General features: G+C 43.8%; 2 protein-coding genes across 9 annotated transcripts in view; one reads left to right on the top strand and one right to left on the bottom strand.

Moving 5' to 3' along the window:
* The window catches only part of Cep95 (centrosomal protein 95), a 37,076-nt gene extending 30,978 nt beyond the window's left edge, over positions 1-6,098 (bottom strand). For 5 of the 6 annotated variants that reach the window (XM_029567614.1, XM_008841600.3, XM_008841603.3 and 2 more), the window contains exons 1-3: positions 5,884-6,098; positions 4,265-4,393; positions 2,516-2,623 (exon numbers count right to left, since the gene is read on the bottom strand). In XM_029567614.1, coding sequence (XP_029423474.1) covers positions 2,516-2,623; positions 4,265-4,393; positions 5,884-6,070 — 424 coding nt within the window. In that variant the 5' untranslated portion in view covers positions 6,071-6,098. The remainder of the gene's footprint in view (positions 1-2,515; positions 2,624-4,264; positions 4,394-5,883) is intronic. The other variant, XM_029567616.1, reaches the window with a different exon arrangement.
* A 3-nt stretch (positions 6,099-6,101) lies between these two features.
* On the top strand, positions 6,102-14,582 carry Ddx5 (DEAD-box helicase 5). Of its 3 annotated transcripts, none has more exons than XM_008841605.3 (14): positions 6,102-6,239; positions 6,770-6,952; positions 7,973-8,138; positions 8,463-8,559; positions 8,647-8,780; positions 8,914-8,979; positions 9,462-9,603; positions 9,689-9,849; positions 9,938-10,110; positions 10,200-10,310; positions 10,691-10,752; positions 10,834-10,893; positions 12,143-12,367; positions 12,594-14,582. In XM_008841605.3, the coding sequence occupies exons 2-14, from the start codon at positions 6,909-6,911 to the stop codon at positions 12,998-13,000; spliced, it is 1,848 nt and encodes a 615-aa protein (XP_008839827.1). In that variant the 5' UTR covers positions 6,102-6,239; positions 6,770-6,908; the 3' UTR covers positions 13,001-14,582. The 3 variants fall into 3 exon arrangements, with proteins under 3 accessions (XP_008839827.1, XP_008839826.1, XP_017655739.1); XM_008841604.3 differs by lacking the exon at positions 6,102-6,239 and adding an exon at positions 6,306-6,459; XM_017800250.2 differs by lacking the exon at positions 6,102-6,239 and having other exon boundaries at positions 6,693-6,952.
* The last annotated feature ends 455 nt before the right edge of the window (positions 14,583-15,037 follow it).

The following is a 15,037-nucleotide window of genomic DNA, read 5'->3' as shown; positions in this document are numbered from 1 at the left end:
ATAATACATATTTATATGGCAAAAGCAGAATCAAAATTTGGTATTTGAGAATCTTACCCATTTACTTCAGCCATAATTTCAAAAAAATCTAAAGCAAAAATCTGATGTTCTCCTGCATTGCTAGTAAAAACAAAGTTTGGCAGGGTTTTTTGTTTAAGATAACAAAACAGAAATCACATTTTCAAGTGCCCTGTTTTTCTGGCTTACAATATTTAAGTATACCCCAAGGGCATACTCAAGACTTCTCAGTTTCCAGGACTGGGAATGTACTCTGACAACCCAGCAACTAGATTGCCAAGCAAAACGCAGTGCTTCATGGTGTCAGAAAAAGTACTTTAAAAGAAAAGCGATAAAAAAAAAATCTGCTCTACGGGGCTGGAGAGATGGCTTAGTGGTTAAGAGCACTGACTGCTCTTGCAGAGGACCCGGGTTCAATTCCCAGCACCCACATGGCCGCTACAAACCGTCCTTAACTCCAGTTCTGAACTCTCTTCTGACCTCCACGGCATTTTCAGGCGATACACTCATACACATAAAATAAATTTTTTAAAAAAAGCCTACTCTGCAATCTATTTGAGGAGGTAAGCAGTTCTGCAATTTTTCATGTGCTGTTTTTTTCAGGGGCAGTCTATGCTAAAAATATTTATGAACGTGTGTTCTTATAACCTTGCTATAGTATGTCTATAAAGCACCAAGCCATTCCTGGTAACTCATGTCTATAATCCAAGCATTAAGGAGACTAATGTGGGAAGATTTCCAGTAGTCCGAGGGTAACCTGGGCTAACTAGTTACGACCTAGGCTACACAGTGTGAGACTGTCTGAAAAAAACAAAAACAACAAAAAAAACCCAGAAGGAAACAAAAACAAAACCCCAGCAATTGCCCTTCTTAGATGGTAAAATTTCTTATTTTGATAAAGTAATTCCACTGAACTGAGAATCTCCAAAATTATTTTTCCAAATTAATTATCTCTAAAATGATTCATGCCATTTACCCACCTAGAACTGAACTGAAACATAACAGAGTATGGCTCTTGTCAATATCTGGAGATGTAAATGACCTATATTAACACTCATCTCCTTGTGATATCAAAGAATAAATCCACAACATAAAGCCTTCTTTAGTGATTAAAATAGTTTCAAATTTTTTAAGATTCCCTCTGTTCATTAGCTTGAAATAATTTACTGGAATTCTTATTTCTCAGTCTGCAATTATATTTATTTTTTTAATTTTTTTTTATTTTATGTGTATGCATGTATTGCTTGCATGTAGGTAAGTGCACCTGTGTCGTGCAATGCCCACAGAGGACAGAAGAGGCTGCTGGATCCCCTGGGACTGGAGTTATGGACAGTTGTTAGCTGCCAGTGGGTGCTGGGATTCAAACCCGGGTCTTCTGCAAGAACAGCCAGCGTTCTTAACCGCTGAGACATCTCTCCAGCCCCGATTATATTTATAAATATATGTGGTATATTTTGTTTTTGGAATGCAACATAGTATACCCTATTTTATTTTTGAAAGTCTCAAAAATAGTTTACAGTAAAGTGTGTCTGTGTCTGGTGCTAAAGACTGAACTCGGGGCCTTGTACATGCCAGGCAAGCATTCTACCAAATCAGTCCCCAATTTTTTAAGTAGACAACATGGTTCCAAAGTGAGAAAATGTGGGCATGGTGGCCCACAGTTTCAATCCCAGCACTCGGGAGGCACAGGTAAGTGGATCTGTATGAGATCAAGGCCAACTTGCTCTACAAAGCAAATTCCACACCAGCTGGGGCTACAGTGGGGCCCTGTCTCAAAAAAACAAATAAATAAAGGTCACAAAGTGCCAAACTAAGAATCTTGTCTTCTTTTTTGCAACCATGAAGTTCCCATTTGAAGCAAGCAGAGTTACAAGTTTTTTATATATTCTTACTGAAAGTCTTTCTGAATGTAATCAATTACATATATATCCTTCCCATCTTTGTTCTAACTATAGTATGTGCTGTACAGTACCATAAAGACACATTTTTCTCACACAGTATATATTTGAGATTGTTTCTCTAACACTAAAGATTGTATATGAGAGTATCATCAATCATGTCTACAACTGCAGAATACTGTACTGTATGGAGCACAGTACGCTTAAAAACAACAATAAGGCCGGGGTGGTGTGGCAAAGCAGGCTTTTAATCCCAGGATGGGCACACAGATCTCTTCAAGACCAGCCTGGTCTACAAAGCAAATTCCAGATCAGCCAGGGCTACATACTGAGACCCTATCTCAAAATAAAATATAATAAAAAACAAAAATCCCAATAAAATAAGTACAAAAAACATACCTCAAACACATTTCAGACCCAGATCTCTCACAACATTCAATTTTCCAGTGCTCATATGTGGCTGCCTAACTACAACAGTTGATTGTCTTAGCGGAGACTTACGGTTTTCTTGTTCCACAGTTGGTTAAATAACGTCTAAGATTCTATCTAAAATTTAGTAAAAAATGCATAAATTATCTGATGGTCAAGTATGTACTAACCTGTTATATGAGACAAGCTGACTTGAAGGTAATCCAAAGCTAGTGAATCAATTACTGCTTGTACATTGTGAGCCTCATCCTCTTGACTCCTGGGAATAGCTATGAGGTCTGTGGAGGGGGGGAAGGTCACATTATTTTGCATCTGTGGGGGGGCAAGTTTTGATTTATTTGTCCATGACAAAGCTTCCACCTCAATAGCTACAAAAGCAAGAAATCCAAACAAAAAAGGATTTGTAAAGTATAGACAAATAGAGCCTGAATTCTACATAGTACGAGTATGTTCTATACATAGGAGTGTTCTATACAAACACCATGTAAATAAATAGAGGTCCCTAAACACAAGGCATTCCAATAGTCTAATAAGGAAGCCAAAGCCAGGTAGGTATCACAAGCCTGTCACCTCAGTACTCAAGAGGCTGAGGCAGGAGGATTATGAGTTTATAGCCAGAATGAGACCCTATCTCAAAAAGTTGAAAAAATAAAATAAATGAAAAGGAAAACATGAGACTCAAACTATGAGCTGCTTTCCCCATCAGGGTACAATTAAAACTAAACAAAAAACTTCCAACGCAGTAGGTGTTGAAGCAGGGCTCTGAACACCCTGTCACAATAGTCTGTTGGTAATGGGAATAACTACTATGCAAAAATTTTAATAGCAAGTCAAGTCTGGAGTGTCTCCACTGGTATTGAAGAAGATTTTAGACAGAGGTTGAGACTAACGTCAAGCTACCACAGCTACAAGTCATATCGTTTTTCTAAAAAATGTAGAGGGCACTTATTCACATTAACAATGGGAAGAGAAAGTATAGTGATCTTATAATACTGAACATTTATAAATTAGATGCAAAGAAAGGGGCATCTAAGGATAAGGGCTGAGATATTTAACCAAGGAAATGGGCAAAATAATGTGGCATAAAATGAGCAAATCACACAATTCGTTAGCTGTCTTCTTAGTAAATTAGGTTCACCAAGTACAAACATTAATTCTTATCCATAATAGTGGTTAAATAAGACCCAACACATTTCCAAGATCCACTCAAATTTAGGCCTCTGAAAGGACAGTTATAGAAATAGTATGACTGACTTTCACAAGCATTACAGAAATAGTATGACTTTCACAAGCATTACGCCTCATTGGATTAAATGGTACTGGACTAAATGGGAATTAAGAACTGTCAAACTATTTGATCATGGCTTTATTAAAGCTGGGGCCCATAACATAGTCATTAAGGCAATCAGTGCCATATTTGGATAGAAATAAGATGTTGAGGGCCGGAGAGATGGCTCAGCAGTTAAGAACACTGGTTGTTCTTGCAGAAGACCTGGGTTCGAATCCCAGAACCCACATGGCAGCTAACAACTGCCCATAACTCCAGCTCCAGGGGATCCAACTGCCTCTTCTGTTCTCTGCAGGCACTGCACGACACGGGTGCACTTACCTACATGCAGGCAATATACTCATACACATGAAATAAAAATAAAATATATTAAAAAAAAGTAAGATGTTGAAAGGGAAATTCTACAGCTGTCAAAGGAAGAGCCATGTATGGTGGCACACACTTTTAACCCCAGCACTTGGGAGGCAGAAGCAGGAGGATTTCTGTGATTGAGGCCAGCCTGGTCCCCACTGTGAATTCCAGGCCAGCTGGGGCTATAGGGAGACCCTGTCTCAAAAACATAAAACAAAATGTCAAAAGAAATGCGTCTTGAGATATAAACAAAATTACCCTTTCTTTTTAGTACCCTTACCTGGTACCTTTTCTCCCAAAATGGATTGATAAAGAGCAATAAAAACATTAGCATCACAATCTTCAAGTTCGTGCATCCTCAGGTGTATATGACATTTAAAAAGAAGGTTATTGGCAATTGTTACCCATTCTGTTGGAAAGAAGGGGGGGGGGTCATTCTTCAATAGGAAAGTTATACACACATTTAAAAATCACTGCCCCAGAACAACATACATTCAACACTGTACAAGGAATTTGTCAAAATGTCAAAGACTCTACTAAGCAAACGTTTTCAAAAAATGTACTTAATTTCTTGAGATGATTTCCAGAGTGCTATACTTTCTATGCGGCCAAATCCTGCGGGGGCAGAGAAATGGTTCAGTGAGAGCGCTCACTGCTCTTACAGGGAACCCAGGTTAGGTTCCTAGCATCCATAGCAGTTGACAGCAGTCTTTAACTCCAATGACTTCTGCCCTCTTCCGGCTCTGCACACATGTGGTGTTCTTATATACATGCAGGGAAAACACTCACACATAAAATAAAACTGTAGAGCAAATCTAATTTTTCCTCTCCAAATTTAAAATCTTATTTATCAGTATTTTCATAACACTTACACAGGTGTTTTTAGTCACAATGTATAAGTGAGACTATCCTAACAGTTTGTAAATGATTATCTAAAATTGCTAGAAACTAATGGAGGTGGCTTCAAATTCCCAATGGCCTTAAACATGTTTCTACCCAATTATCTTGTGTCAGGCCCGACCTCTCTTCCTGTCCAAACAAGTGGTGATTAATTTAGGCTGTTAAGAATGACAACACCAACACTAATGCAATTGTTAGTTTTTCTTTTTTATTATTTTGATGTATATGAAAGAAAACATGGGGGAAAACCCATAAAAACATCCCTAAGCTCCCTACTAGCACATCAGTAATAGCGTTAAAGATTCCCATGTATTGAACACATGCTGCCCTCCCCCAGACAGTGCTGCATTGACCAGATTAAGGGTTTCAAACCTAAAGATAATTCTGAAAGCTTGAAACACTTGGGTCCTGAAATGACTGGAAATGAAAGGGAAGACATCGTAGAGGTGGATGCCCCTCCATGGGATGGGCAGATGGCCTGGAGAAAACAGCGTGTATCTTCCAAGGCCATTACGCCGCAACCTCCCGAAGCCTCTGACCACGCCACAGGCAACTGTACACTGTCCAGGAGAGAAGCAGGGACGCGTCCTAGGCAACCCAAGGAGGTGCTAGTCAAGGAGGTTCACTCTAGAGGGCACTAGGGAGACAGCAACAAGCTGTCCGACTTTGCAGGAGCATCAACGAGGATCTTATGGAAAAGAAAGTGGTTCCGCCTCGTCTCTACAACGCAAAGGCAGGAGACCACAACGGCGTGTCCCAGGCTAGACCCACAGAATCCCAGTCCTCCCAGTCTCCCCACTCCGCCCCCCTGAAGCCCCGAGTCTCTGTTCCACGCCTCCAAGCCCAGGTCGCGAGCCCGAGGGACCCGACATCCAGACCCCCATTCTCCCCGTTCCCCCCTCCCCCGGTGACTAACTGCGACGGACGAAACCCGCCGGCGGCCCAGACCGAGTTCCACACCGCGGTCCACACACACCAGGGCTCCAGGCTGAGACTCACCAGCCTCTGAGCCGACCATACCGCCGAGAGAGGTCGCCGCCGGACTCCGAGGCAGGAGCGCAGACGACAATCGCCGGGAAGGACCGCGGCGCGCAGAGCCAGGGCCGGGAAGAGGGGGTAGGAACCCTAGAGGCGGGGGTGGAAGAGGGAGGGGCGTGAAAACGACTTCTCGCCGCTGATTGGTCATCAGAGATGCACTTCCTTTCTCAACACGCGCAGAGGAGGCAGTTTGCGGGTCCTAGACACCATTCCCCGCGGGCTCGATCCCGGTAAAGGGTTCTCAGATCGGCGGGCTAGGCAGCCAGGTCACCCAGCAGCCCGGCGGATCTCCCGGAGCCATTAGATCCGTGCTTCCGGTGAGTACGTCGTGATGTATGCCTCCGCCACTGCCGGGCGAGAAGTAGTGCGGCCGGCCCCCTTAGTTGGCATCACGTGACAATGCCAGTCTCCGCCTCCGCACCTCTTTTGGTTTTGGGCGTAGGGCCCTGTGGAGACGTAAACATCCCTGAGACCGTGAGGTGACCGGTGCTGCCCGTGTAAACGGCCAGCCGGCCGCGGGAGAGTAGCTTGTTTGAGGTACGGGAAGACGAGAAGGGGGTGCAGTCGAGGGCAGAAGGAGGCATTCTTGTGGTAGACGGACCCAGTCGTGAAGTGGGGGGGCACAAACGGGCGTCTTAGGAAGGCGCGCCCGCGGGGGGAGGGGCCGGAACATGGCGGATTCCCGAATGCCAGCGGGCGTTGAGGCCTCTGAGCAGGGGGGCGGGGTGATTAGGTCATAGAGCGGCTCCCATCGTCCTTTGCGGCGAGGAGGTGGTCCAGACTATAAAAGCGGCTGCCGGGAGCCGGCCGGCACCTCATTCATTTCCACCGTTGTCTGGGTGTGTAGCTCCGGCTCTGGTCACCGCCGTTCCTCCGCCGGTGACGCCCCCGCAAAGGCTTCGCCGTCGCCGAGGCCATCGCTCAGCGACCCGTCGCCCCCAGTTCTCTTCACTCGGTTTTCCCTGCCAACCGCAACCATTGACGCCATGTCGAGTTATTCCAGTGACCGAGACCGCGGCCGGGATCGAGGGTGAGTGTGGGCCACCTGCCTGTGAGGCCCCAGGGTGGGGGATGGGCGGCGCGGCTTGAACGGCGGCTTTTCGGGCCTTCTCGAAGACAGGCTGGCGCCTTCCCGACAGCCAGGTACTGGCGGCGAGTGGCTATTTGCCAGAAGGTCGCTCTCTAGCCCCTCCGTGGTTCCGGAGGGCGGCCTCGCGGCTGTTGGCGGAGGCCGAAGGAGCGCGGTAGGGCGGGGGAGCGCCGCTCTTCCCGGCGGCCGGGATGGTCGGGCGAAACGTTCTGTCGAGTTTTTTTAGGGGCTCCCCGTATCCCGGGAGAGGAGAGGGGGCGCTTCCGAGGCCATCCGGGCGGGCGGAATCAGCCATGTGGCTGAGGTGCGGCCACAAAATGCCGGCCTCGGACATGGCGGCGGCGCCTTTGTTACCCCGCCCGGCGGAGGAGCTCAAAATGGCAGCGTCGAGAAAATGTGGCGCAGAGAGAAATGCGAGACAAAGGGGGAAGCGCCGCCCCAGCGGGAACGCCGCCCGGCCGACTCCGCCCGGGCCGGGACTCCTCCCCCGGTAGTCGCCGGCTCCTCCTCTTTTTCCTCGCGTTATGTAATTTTGCTACCTCGTTCCGGAGTTGTTCGGGCTCCGCGGCGGTTCCCCGACTTGGATCGGCTGCTGTGCGCTCCCCTACCCCGACACCCTCGCAGTTAGCTGTTCTGTCTGTGCGGCCGGTAGGCCTTAAAGCCCGAAGTCCGTCCCTTCTTACCCCGCTTCTAGTCACTAAATCTATGCTCCTGGGAGAGTATATGGTAGATGCGAGCAGCTGTCCTTGTAATCCGAACTTGAGATGCTTGGGCAGTCAGTTTCTCCGACTTGAGCGATCTCGGGCTGTTTATTTAGCCTCAGTAGTATGTGCTTGGTAATGAGATGTACTGTGCCCGGTGTGGCTGTCCAGCCCATGTCAGTGGATGTTAACTAGGTGTACTCACCTATATATTGACGACGTTTTATGATGTGGCTAACGCTTTTTCCCTTAATTTTAGATTTGGTGCACCTCGATTTGGAGGGAGTAGGGCAGGACCCCTGTCTGGAAAGAAGTTTGGAAATCCTGGGGAGAAACTAGTTAAAAAGAAGTGGAATCTTGATGAGCTGCCCAAATTTGAGAAGAACTTTTATCAAGAACACCCTGATTTGGCTAGGCGCACAGCAGTGAGTAATTTGATCTGACTTCTTTAGCCTATAACACAGTTAGCAGCTTCTCATCTTATTAGTGTCTGACAGATGTCCTGCAAATGACTCAATTTTGGGAGAGTTCTTCAAACATGTTGCACAGCTCCATATTGACTGCAGTGCTTTTATCCCAGCACTCAGTGAGGCGCCCTGTCTGCAAAAATAAAGTTGTGAATGCTGGAGTGGGTAGTTTTTAGGCTATATGATAGTTTATAAGTTAAGGTAAAGAGATGTTAATGGACTACAGTACAGGGTCTTGTTCTGTATATAGTAGGCATTGTCATGAGACTTACTCTTTTTCAGCAAGAGGTAGACACATACAGAAGAAGCAAGGAAATTACAGTTAGAGGTCACAACTGCCCAAAGCCCGTTCTAAATTTCTATGAAGCAAACTTCCCTGGTAAGTTTTCAGCTCCACCTCTCATTTGTTCCCATTCTTTCCAATGAGATTTTGGATTGCTTTTACTAAAAGTATTACTGGTTGCAGCAAATGTCATGGATGTGATTGCAAGACAGAACTTTACTGAACCCACTGCTATTCAAGCTCAGGGATGGCCAGTTGCTCTAAGTGGATTGGATATGGTTGGAGTAGCTCAGACTGGATCTGGGAAAACGTTATCTGTAAGTTCAGAAAAAAACACTTGATAAATGGCTTGGAAGATAGAACTGGTAGTGGGTTTTTTTGTTTGTTTTTGGTTTTTTTGTTTTTTGTTTTTAAGTTTTAATGCAATTTCTGCCCCCTCTTCCCCTCCAGTATTTGCTGCCTGCCATTGTCCACATAAATCATCAGCCATTCCTAGAGAGAGGTGATGGGCCTATTGTAAGTATTTCTTTAGTTTTTGGGTCACCATTCTATAGAGGTTTGTAGAATACATAATATTGTCAGCCAGTATGCTAGAACTGCATACACCTGAAGAGTGGGTCTGGTAGCATAAAACAGCATTTTAAAACTAATGTCTAAGAACAGGGAGGTGGCTCAGCTGGTAGACTTGCCACTGAGCCAGATAACCTGAGTTCAGTCCCCATAACCCATATGATAGGAGAAAACCAACTCCCACAAATTGTCCTCTGATTTCTATATGTGCTCCCACACAAAAAGGATATTTTTTGAAATTTTTAAAGCTAGGGTCATCTTGGGAGGTAGAAGTTCAGGACTGGCCTAGTTACAATGACTATTAACAAAATTAGTGCCCAACCTAAACTCCGTCTCCAATACACGTGTGCCCCCTGTTATGCCTCTTTATCCCAAGAAAGGTACTAGTATCCTGGTTTCTACTAAATACTGTTTTTTTTCCCCTTTAGTGCTTGGTGCTGGCACCAACTAGGGAACTGGCCCAGCAGGTGCAGCAGGTTGCTGCAGAATACTGTAGAGCTTGTCGCCTGAAGTCTACTTGCATCTATGGTGGTGCTCCCAAGGGACCACAGATTCGTGATTTGGAGAGAGGTAGGTGATTATAATGTTCTGTCATTAATGTCAGTGATGATACAAGCTTCACATATTATGGTTACATTTACTCATTTATTTAAAGGTGTGGAAATCTGTATTGCAACACCTGGAAGACTGATTGACTTTTTAGAGTGTGGGAAAACCAATCTGAGAAGAACAACCTACCTTGTCCTTGATGAAGCCGATAGAATGCTTGATATGGGGTTTGAACCCCAGATAAGGAAAATCGTGGATCAGATAAGAGTATGGTTCCTGGTGTTAACTTCCTCAAAATCAATTTTTAATCTGTCTGTAGGGTACAGTGTAATAATTTCTCTCCCCAAACCTTTAGCCTGATAGGCAAACCTTGATGTGGAGTGCGACTTGGCCAAAAGAAGTAAGACAGCTTGCTGAAGATTTCCTGAAAGACTATATTCATATAAACATTGGTGCACTAGAACTGAGTGCAAACCACAACATTCTTCAGATTGTGGATGTGTGTCATGACGTAGAAAAGGATGAAAAGTAAGAGTCCTTTAAGGAAATACTGCTTTTCAGTGGGAATCATTGTGTCAGATTGTCTTAAAAATCCATAATTTTTCCTTCATCTCTAGACTCATTCGTCTGATGGAAGAGATCATGAGTGAAAAGGAGAATAAAACCATTGTTTTTGTTGAAACCAAAAGAAGATGTGATGAGCTTACCAGAAAAATGAGGAGAGATGGGTATGTGGCTTCCTACATCAAAGCCAACTTTAAGAAAGGTCAAGTGTACTTCAGAATGGATGAATCTGAGTTTTATGGGCATCGTAGATGGTATAGGCAAAAACTATACATTTCCAGTGAAATTATAGTAACAGCTAGTGAGGTGTAGCTCAGTGGTGTAGAGCAAGCACTTAACTAGTATGTGAAGTGCTGAGGAGAGAAGTTGGAGGTGGTTTGTGGCATACTGGTAGTCGGGGGCGGGTTTTTTTCTGGGTTTGAAGGAGGAGGGGGTGGTATTTTGAGAAGGTCTCCTTATAGCCCCTAATGCCCTCTCTCAGATCTGCCTGCCTCAGCCTCCCAAGTGTTGAGATTAAAACCTGCCCTTCTGTTTCTTAATTTAGGTGGCCTGCCATGGGCATCCATGGTGACAAGAGTCAACAGGAACGTGACTGGGTTCTAAATGGTATGTATTATAAATAAAATAACTTTGTTGGCTTAAGAGCGCTGCTTGCATTAATGATCATTGGTGTGTCTTCCTTTGTAGAATTCAAACATGGGAAAGCTCCTATTCTGATTGCTACCGATGTGGCCTCCAGAGGGCTAGGTTAGTACAAACTCGAATTCGTGGCTTGGTTTCTCAGAAGATCTCCATGTAGTTTTTTTTAAAGAAAGTTTCTTGCTTTCTTTAACCTCTGCATTTTTTCTAAGTTTTTTTCACATAAAGGTGCAGTCTTTGTGGCAAGGCCTAGGCATGACAATCGGAGGACTCGAGGGGGATGGAGGACTAGTGATCGGCTGGCTGCTTCCAGTCGATTAGAGAGGTGAAAAGCTGAAAGTGTGCCAGTAATCTTCAAAGGGCAGAACATACCACCTCTGCCCTATAAACTGTTCTCTCCGGGGGAAAAAAATGGAAGTTACCTCACAGTTCACTGCCGTGGTATTTCATCTGTCCCATGCTTTGCATGATTGCCATGGTACAGCATTGTTTCAAACTGTTCACTGTGATCTGTGGGTCTTTGAGTTTCAGTGAGTTTGCTGAAATGTCGAAGAAATATTTCCAAACTTCAATGTTCAATGAAATTTTTGTTCACGTTTGAAATGGAGAGAGCAGCTTTAAAAGGTACTAAGCCTTTTACAAATTGGTGAGTACTGGCACATGAGACCTAGAGCAGGATCAACTTCTCACACATAGTCAGTGGGAAAAGAAAGTGTCTTGAAAGTTCCTCCCTCACCTACACAGTAGTCGTCATGTCGAGACCTGCCAGAGAGAGACACATTCTCAAGTGAATCCTGGCTTCTTGGAAGCGCTTGCCTAGACGAGACACAGTGCATAAAAACAACTTTTGGGGGACAGGTATGTTTTTCTTGCAGCTGCAGTTTTAAGGTCTTGGCAAGACGAGCAGTGTGGCCAGAATTTTGAACTTCTGATGAGTGTGTAATGAAAAGGACCTTGTACCTTTTTATTTAAAGGTCCTCAAAATGAGCACATGAAGAGGTTGCTGTGAAAGTTTAAGTGGCCCTACTGCGCAGAAGCATGCAGATGTCACTTGATGATCTGTAAGGGGATGTGTGCTGGTTTGGGAATGTGCTAGGAAGAATACACATTCCCTTGACAGGCTGTGTCAGTGGGTGGGTGATAGACTTAATACAGATGACATGTGCTTTTTTCCCCCCCACCCTTTTTTTCAACCTCAGTGGTATTCCTACAGGAAATGGATAACCATTTTAACTGTATTTTTTGCAGCCCATACCTTCTTGGGAATACAATTGTCTAACTTTTTATTTTTGGTCTGGCTGTTGTGGTGTGCAAAACTCCGTACATTGCTATTTTGCCACACTGCAACACTTTACAGATGTGGAAGATGTGAAATTTGTCATCAATTATGACTACCCTAACTCCTCAGAGGATTATATTCATCGAATTGGAAGAACTGCTCGCAGTACCAAAACAGGCACAGCATACACTTTCTTTACACCTAATAATATAAAGCAAGTGAGCGACCTTATCTCTGTGCTTCGGGAAGCTAATCAAGCAATTAACCCCAAGTTGCTTCAGTTGGTTGAAGACAGAGGTTCAGGTAAGAAAAATCTTCAGTAAGAAATGTTGCTAAGTTTGAGGGTGTCATTTTGTCTACAGTCCTCTTAAAAGGGGATTGGAAGGTAAGCCCATTTCATTTGAGAACCTAAATTGGAAAAAAAAAAATTTTAAAAACCTTACATGAATAGAACTGCCTGTACCTTTCCTTCTTTGTTCACACATTTGTGGCATAGATAAAATTGATCAATTTCCAATTCTCTTCACAGGTCGTTCCAGGGGTAGAGGAGGCATGAAGGATGATCGTCGGGACAGATACTCTGCGGGCAAAAGGGGTGGATTTAATACCTTTAGAGACAGGGAAAATTATGACAGAGGTTATTCTAGTCTGCTTAAGAGAGATTTTGGGGCAAAAACTCAGAATGGTGTTTACAGTGCTGCAAATTACACCAATGGGAGCTTTGGAAGTAATTTTGTGTCTGCTGGTATACAAACCAGTTTTAGGACTGGTAATCCAACAGGGACTTACCAGAATGGTTATGATAGCACTCAGCAATATGGAAGCAATGTTGCAAATATGCACAATGGTATGAACCAACAGGCATATGCATATCCTGCTACTGCAGCTGCTGCACCTATGATTGGCTATCCAATGCCAACAGGATATTCTCAATAAGACTTTAGAAGTATATGTAAATGTCTGTTTTTCATAATTGCTCTTTATATTGTGTGTTATCAGACAAGATAGTTATTTAAGAAACATGGGAAATGCAGAAATGACTGCAGTGCAGCAGTAATTATGGTGCACTTTTTCGCTATTTAAGTTGGATATTTCTCTACATTCCTGAAACAATTTTTAGGTTTTTTTTGTACTAGAAAATGCAGGCAGTGTTTTCACAAAAGTAACTGTACAGTGATTTGAAATACAATAAATGAAGGCAATGCATGGCCTTCCAATAAAAGATATTTCAAGACTGAATTAAGTGGAAATTGTACTTTATTTTACATATAATGTCATGTAAAACTTTGCTTAGATAGTATGTTGTTGGGGTTTTGTTGGGAGGTTTTGTTATTTTTTTTTAGACAAACTGAAATTGACTACTTTCCCATTCTTTGTTTAGGCCTGGGGGGAGGGGAATCAGAAGGCCCTTTAATCTGTTCCTGTTAGAAGAATTTAAGGGTACTGAGTAAATTCATATTCTAGGATAAACTGCATAAAAGTTTTGTTTTCAGCTTCAGGAGTCATTTACTAGCCTAATTTCCTTATACCTTAGAAGGAGCAAATAAAAACTGGAACAGGAAATCACCTTAGAATGACAGTATGGATGACTGTTAACTTTTAAATAACTTGATTTTTCAAAACTTTATTCATGCTCTTGGCTCTATTGTGAACTGCCAAGATGAACAGAGTTGAAAGACTTTCTGCCTAAGAGCTGGGCTGGAGTCCTTAACAATTTGCACCCTGTCCTTGGTATGGGTTACCTGTAGGTAGATCTAGTCTTCACAGACTCCCCAGGGTGCTTAACCAGTCATGCTGGGAGTCATGAATGTCTTTACAATAAATAATTCAGGGAATTCTAGAGGTCCTTTCAAACTGTAATGTCTAATTAAACTCCAACACAAGAAAGAAAACCTCATCAAAATTACTAAGGAGGCAACATAACCAAAAGCACAGTAAATACAGGTCTTGCAGGTTAGGTTCAGCATGGGCTTTAATGCCGGAAAGATCCAGGCAATAGCTTTATATCTAACGGGCTCACCAACCTGTTTATTTCAGCAGTGGCTAGTAGGTCTAAATGTCTTCCCAGAGTGGTGATTTGCCCAGGACAATGAAACTTCATTTAAAATTTGATTTTTTTTTTTTATTTAAGAGTAGTCTTTGATGTTAATGCCTTATGGAGATGTAAAGCAAATTAGAAGATGCTAGGGCTGGGGGCTGGAATATAGGGAGTGGTATTTCCAGGACTGGTATTGAACGTGGATTCATCCTCTAGTATAGGACTACCCTGAGTGGTTCCAATGGCATGGTTAGTCAAATTCATAACTTTTAACTTAGAAGCTATTGGGCTAGTTTGGAGCATTTATTACATCTTATACTGTTTAATGTCTTAATGTGGGCCTTTTAATTTGTAAATATTTATGGAAATGATTGTGGGGCTGTGAAAAAACGTGAAATTTTAAAGACAGTCCACTTTTTAGCATGTGTGTTGTGTCCAGCCTGTGGTTGTCTTAACTAATAAATGTGATTTTTCTCCCCACTTGCTCTTTTTGTTATTTCGTGGAGGGGCTTCTCTTCTCCCCTGGTGTTTCCTGGGTGAAAACACTGGGCACTCTACCTTGCTTAAACGGTTTCATTAACTGAGCTGCTGGATTAATGCATTAGCTGTCCTTGTTCTTGGAGTCTAGGGGAGTCTTGGAGTCTAAAGGAAGCTATTGAGTATTCCTGCTTCATAAACAAGGGTGTCACCACCCTTGTGGGTAGTCGGGAAAACAATCTGAAATGTCAGCCCTAGGTGAAGTCCACCGTCAAGCAACGCAAGAAGGCTCTCCTCTTCCGTCTTAGCGTGATGTGCCGCCACGCCCAAGGGCTTCCTGGTGGTGGTTATAGCCCAACCACGTCAGTGGCGTTGAAGCGGGAATTGGACACTTTCCCGTGGAGACTTAATCGTCCCACAGGCCAATCCATCTCACAGAGCACGGTGTTTGGCGCCCG

The sequence above is a fragment of the Nannospalax galili genome, unplaced genomic scaffold (assembly GCF_000622305.1).
Source record: "Nannospalax galili isolate Female #2095 unplaced genomic scaffold, S.galili_v1.0 scaffold661, whole genome shotgun sequence".
In the NCBI taxonomy this organism is placed as follows: Eukaryota; Metazoa; Chordata; class Mammalia; order Rodentia; family Spalacidae; genus Nannospalax; species Nannospalax galili.
This window is presented reverse-complemented; position numbering and strand designations above follow the sequence as displayed.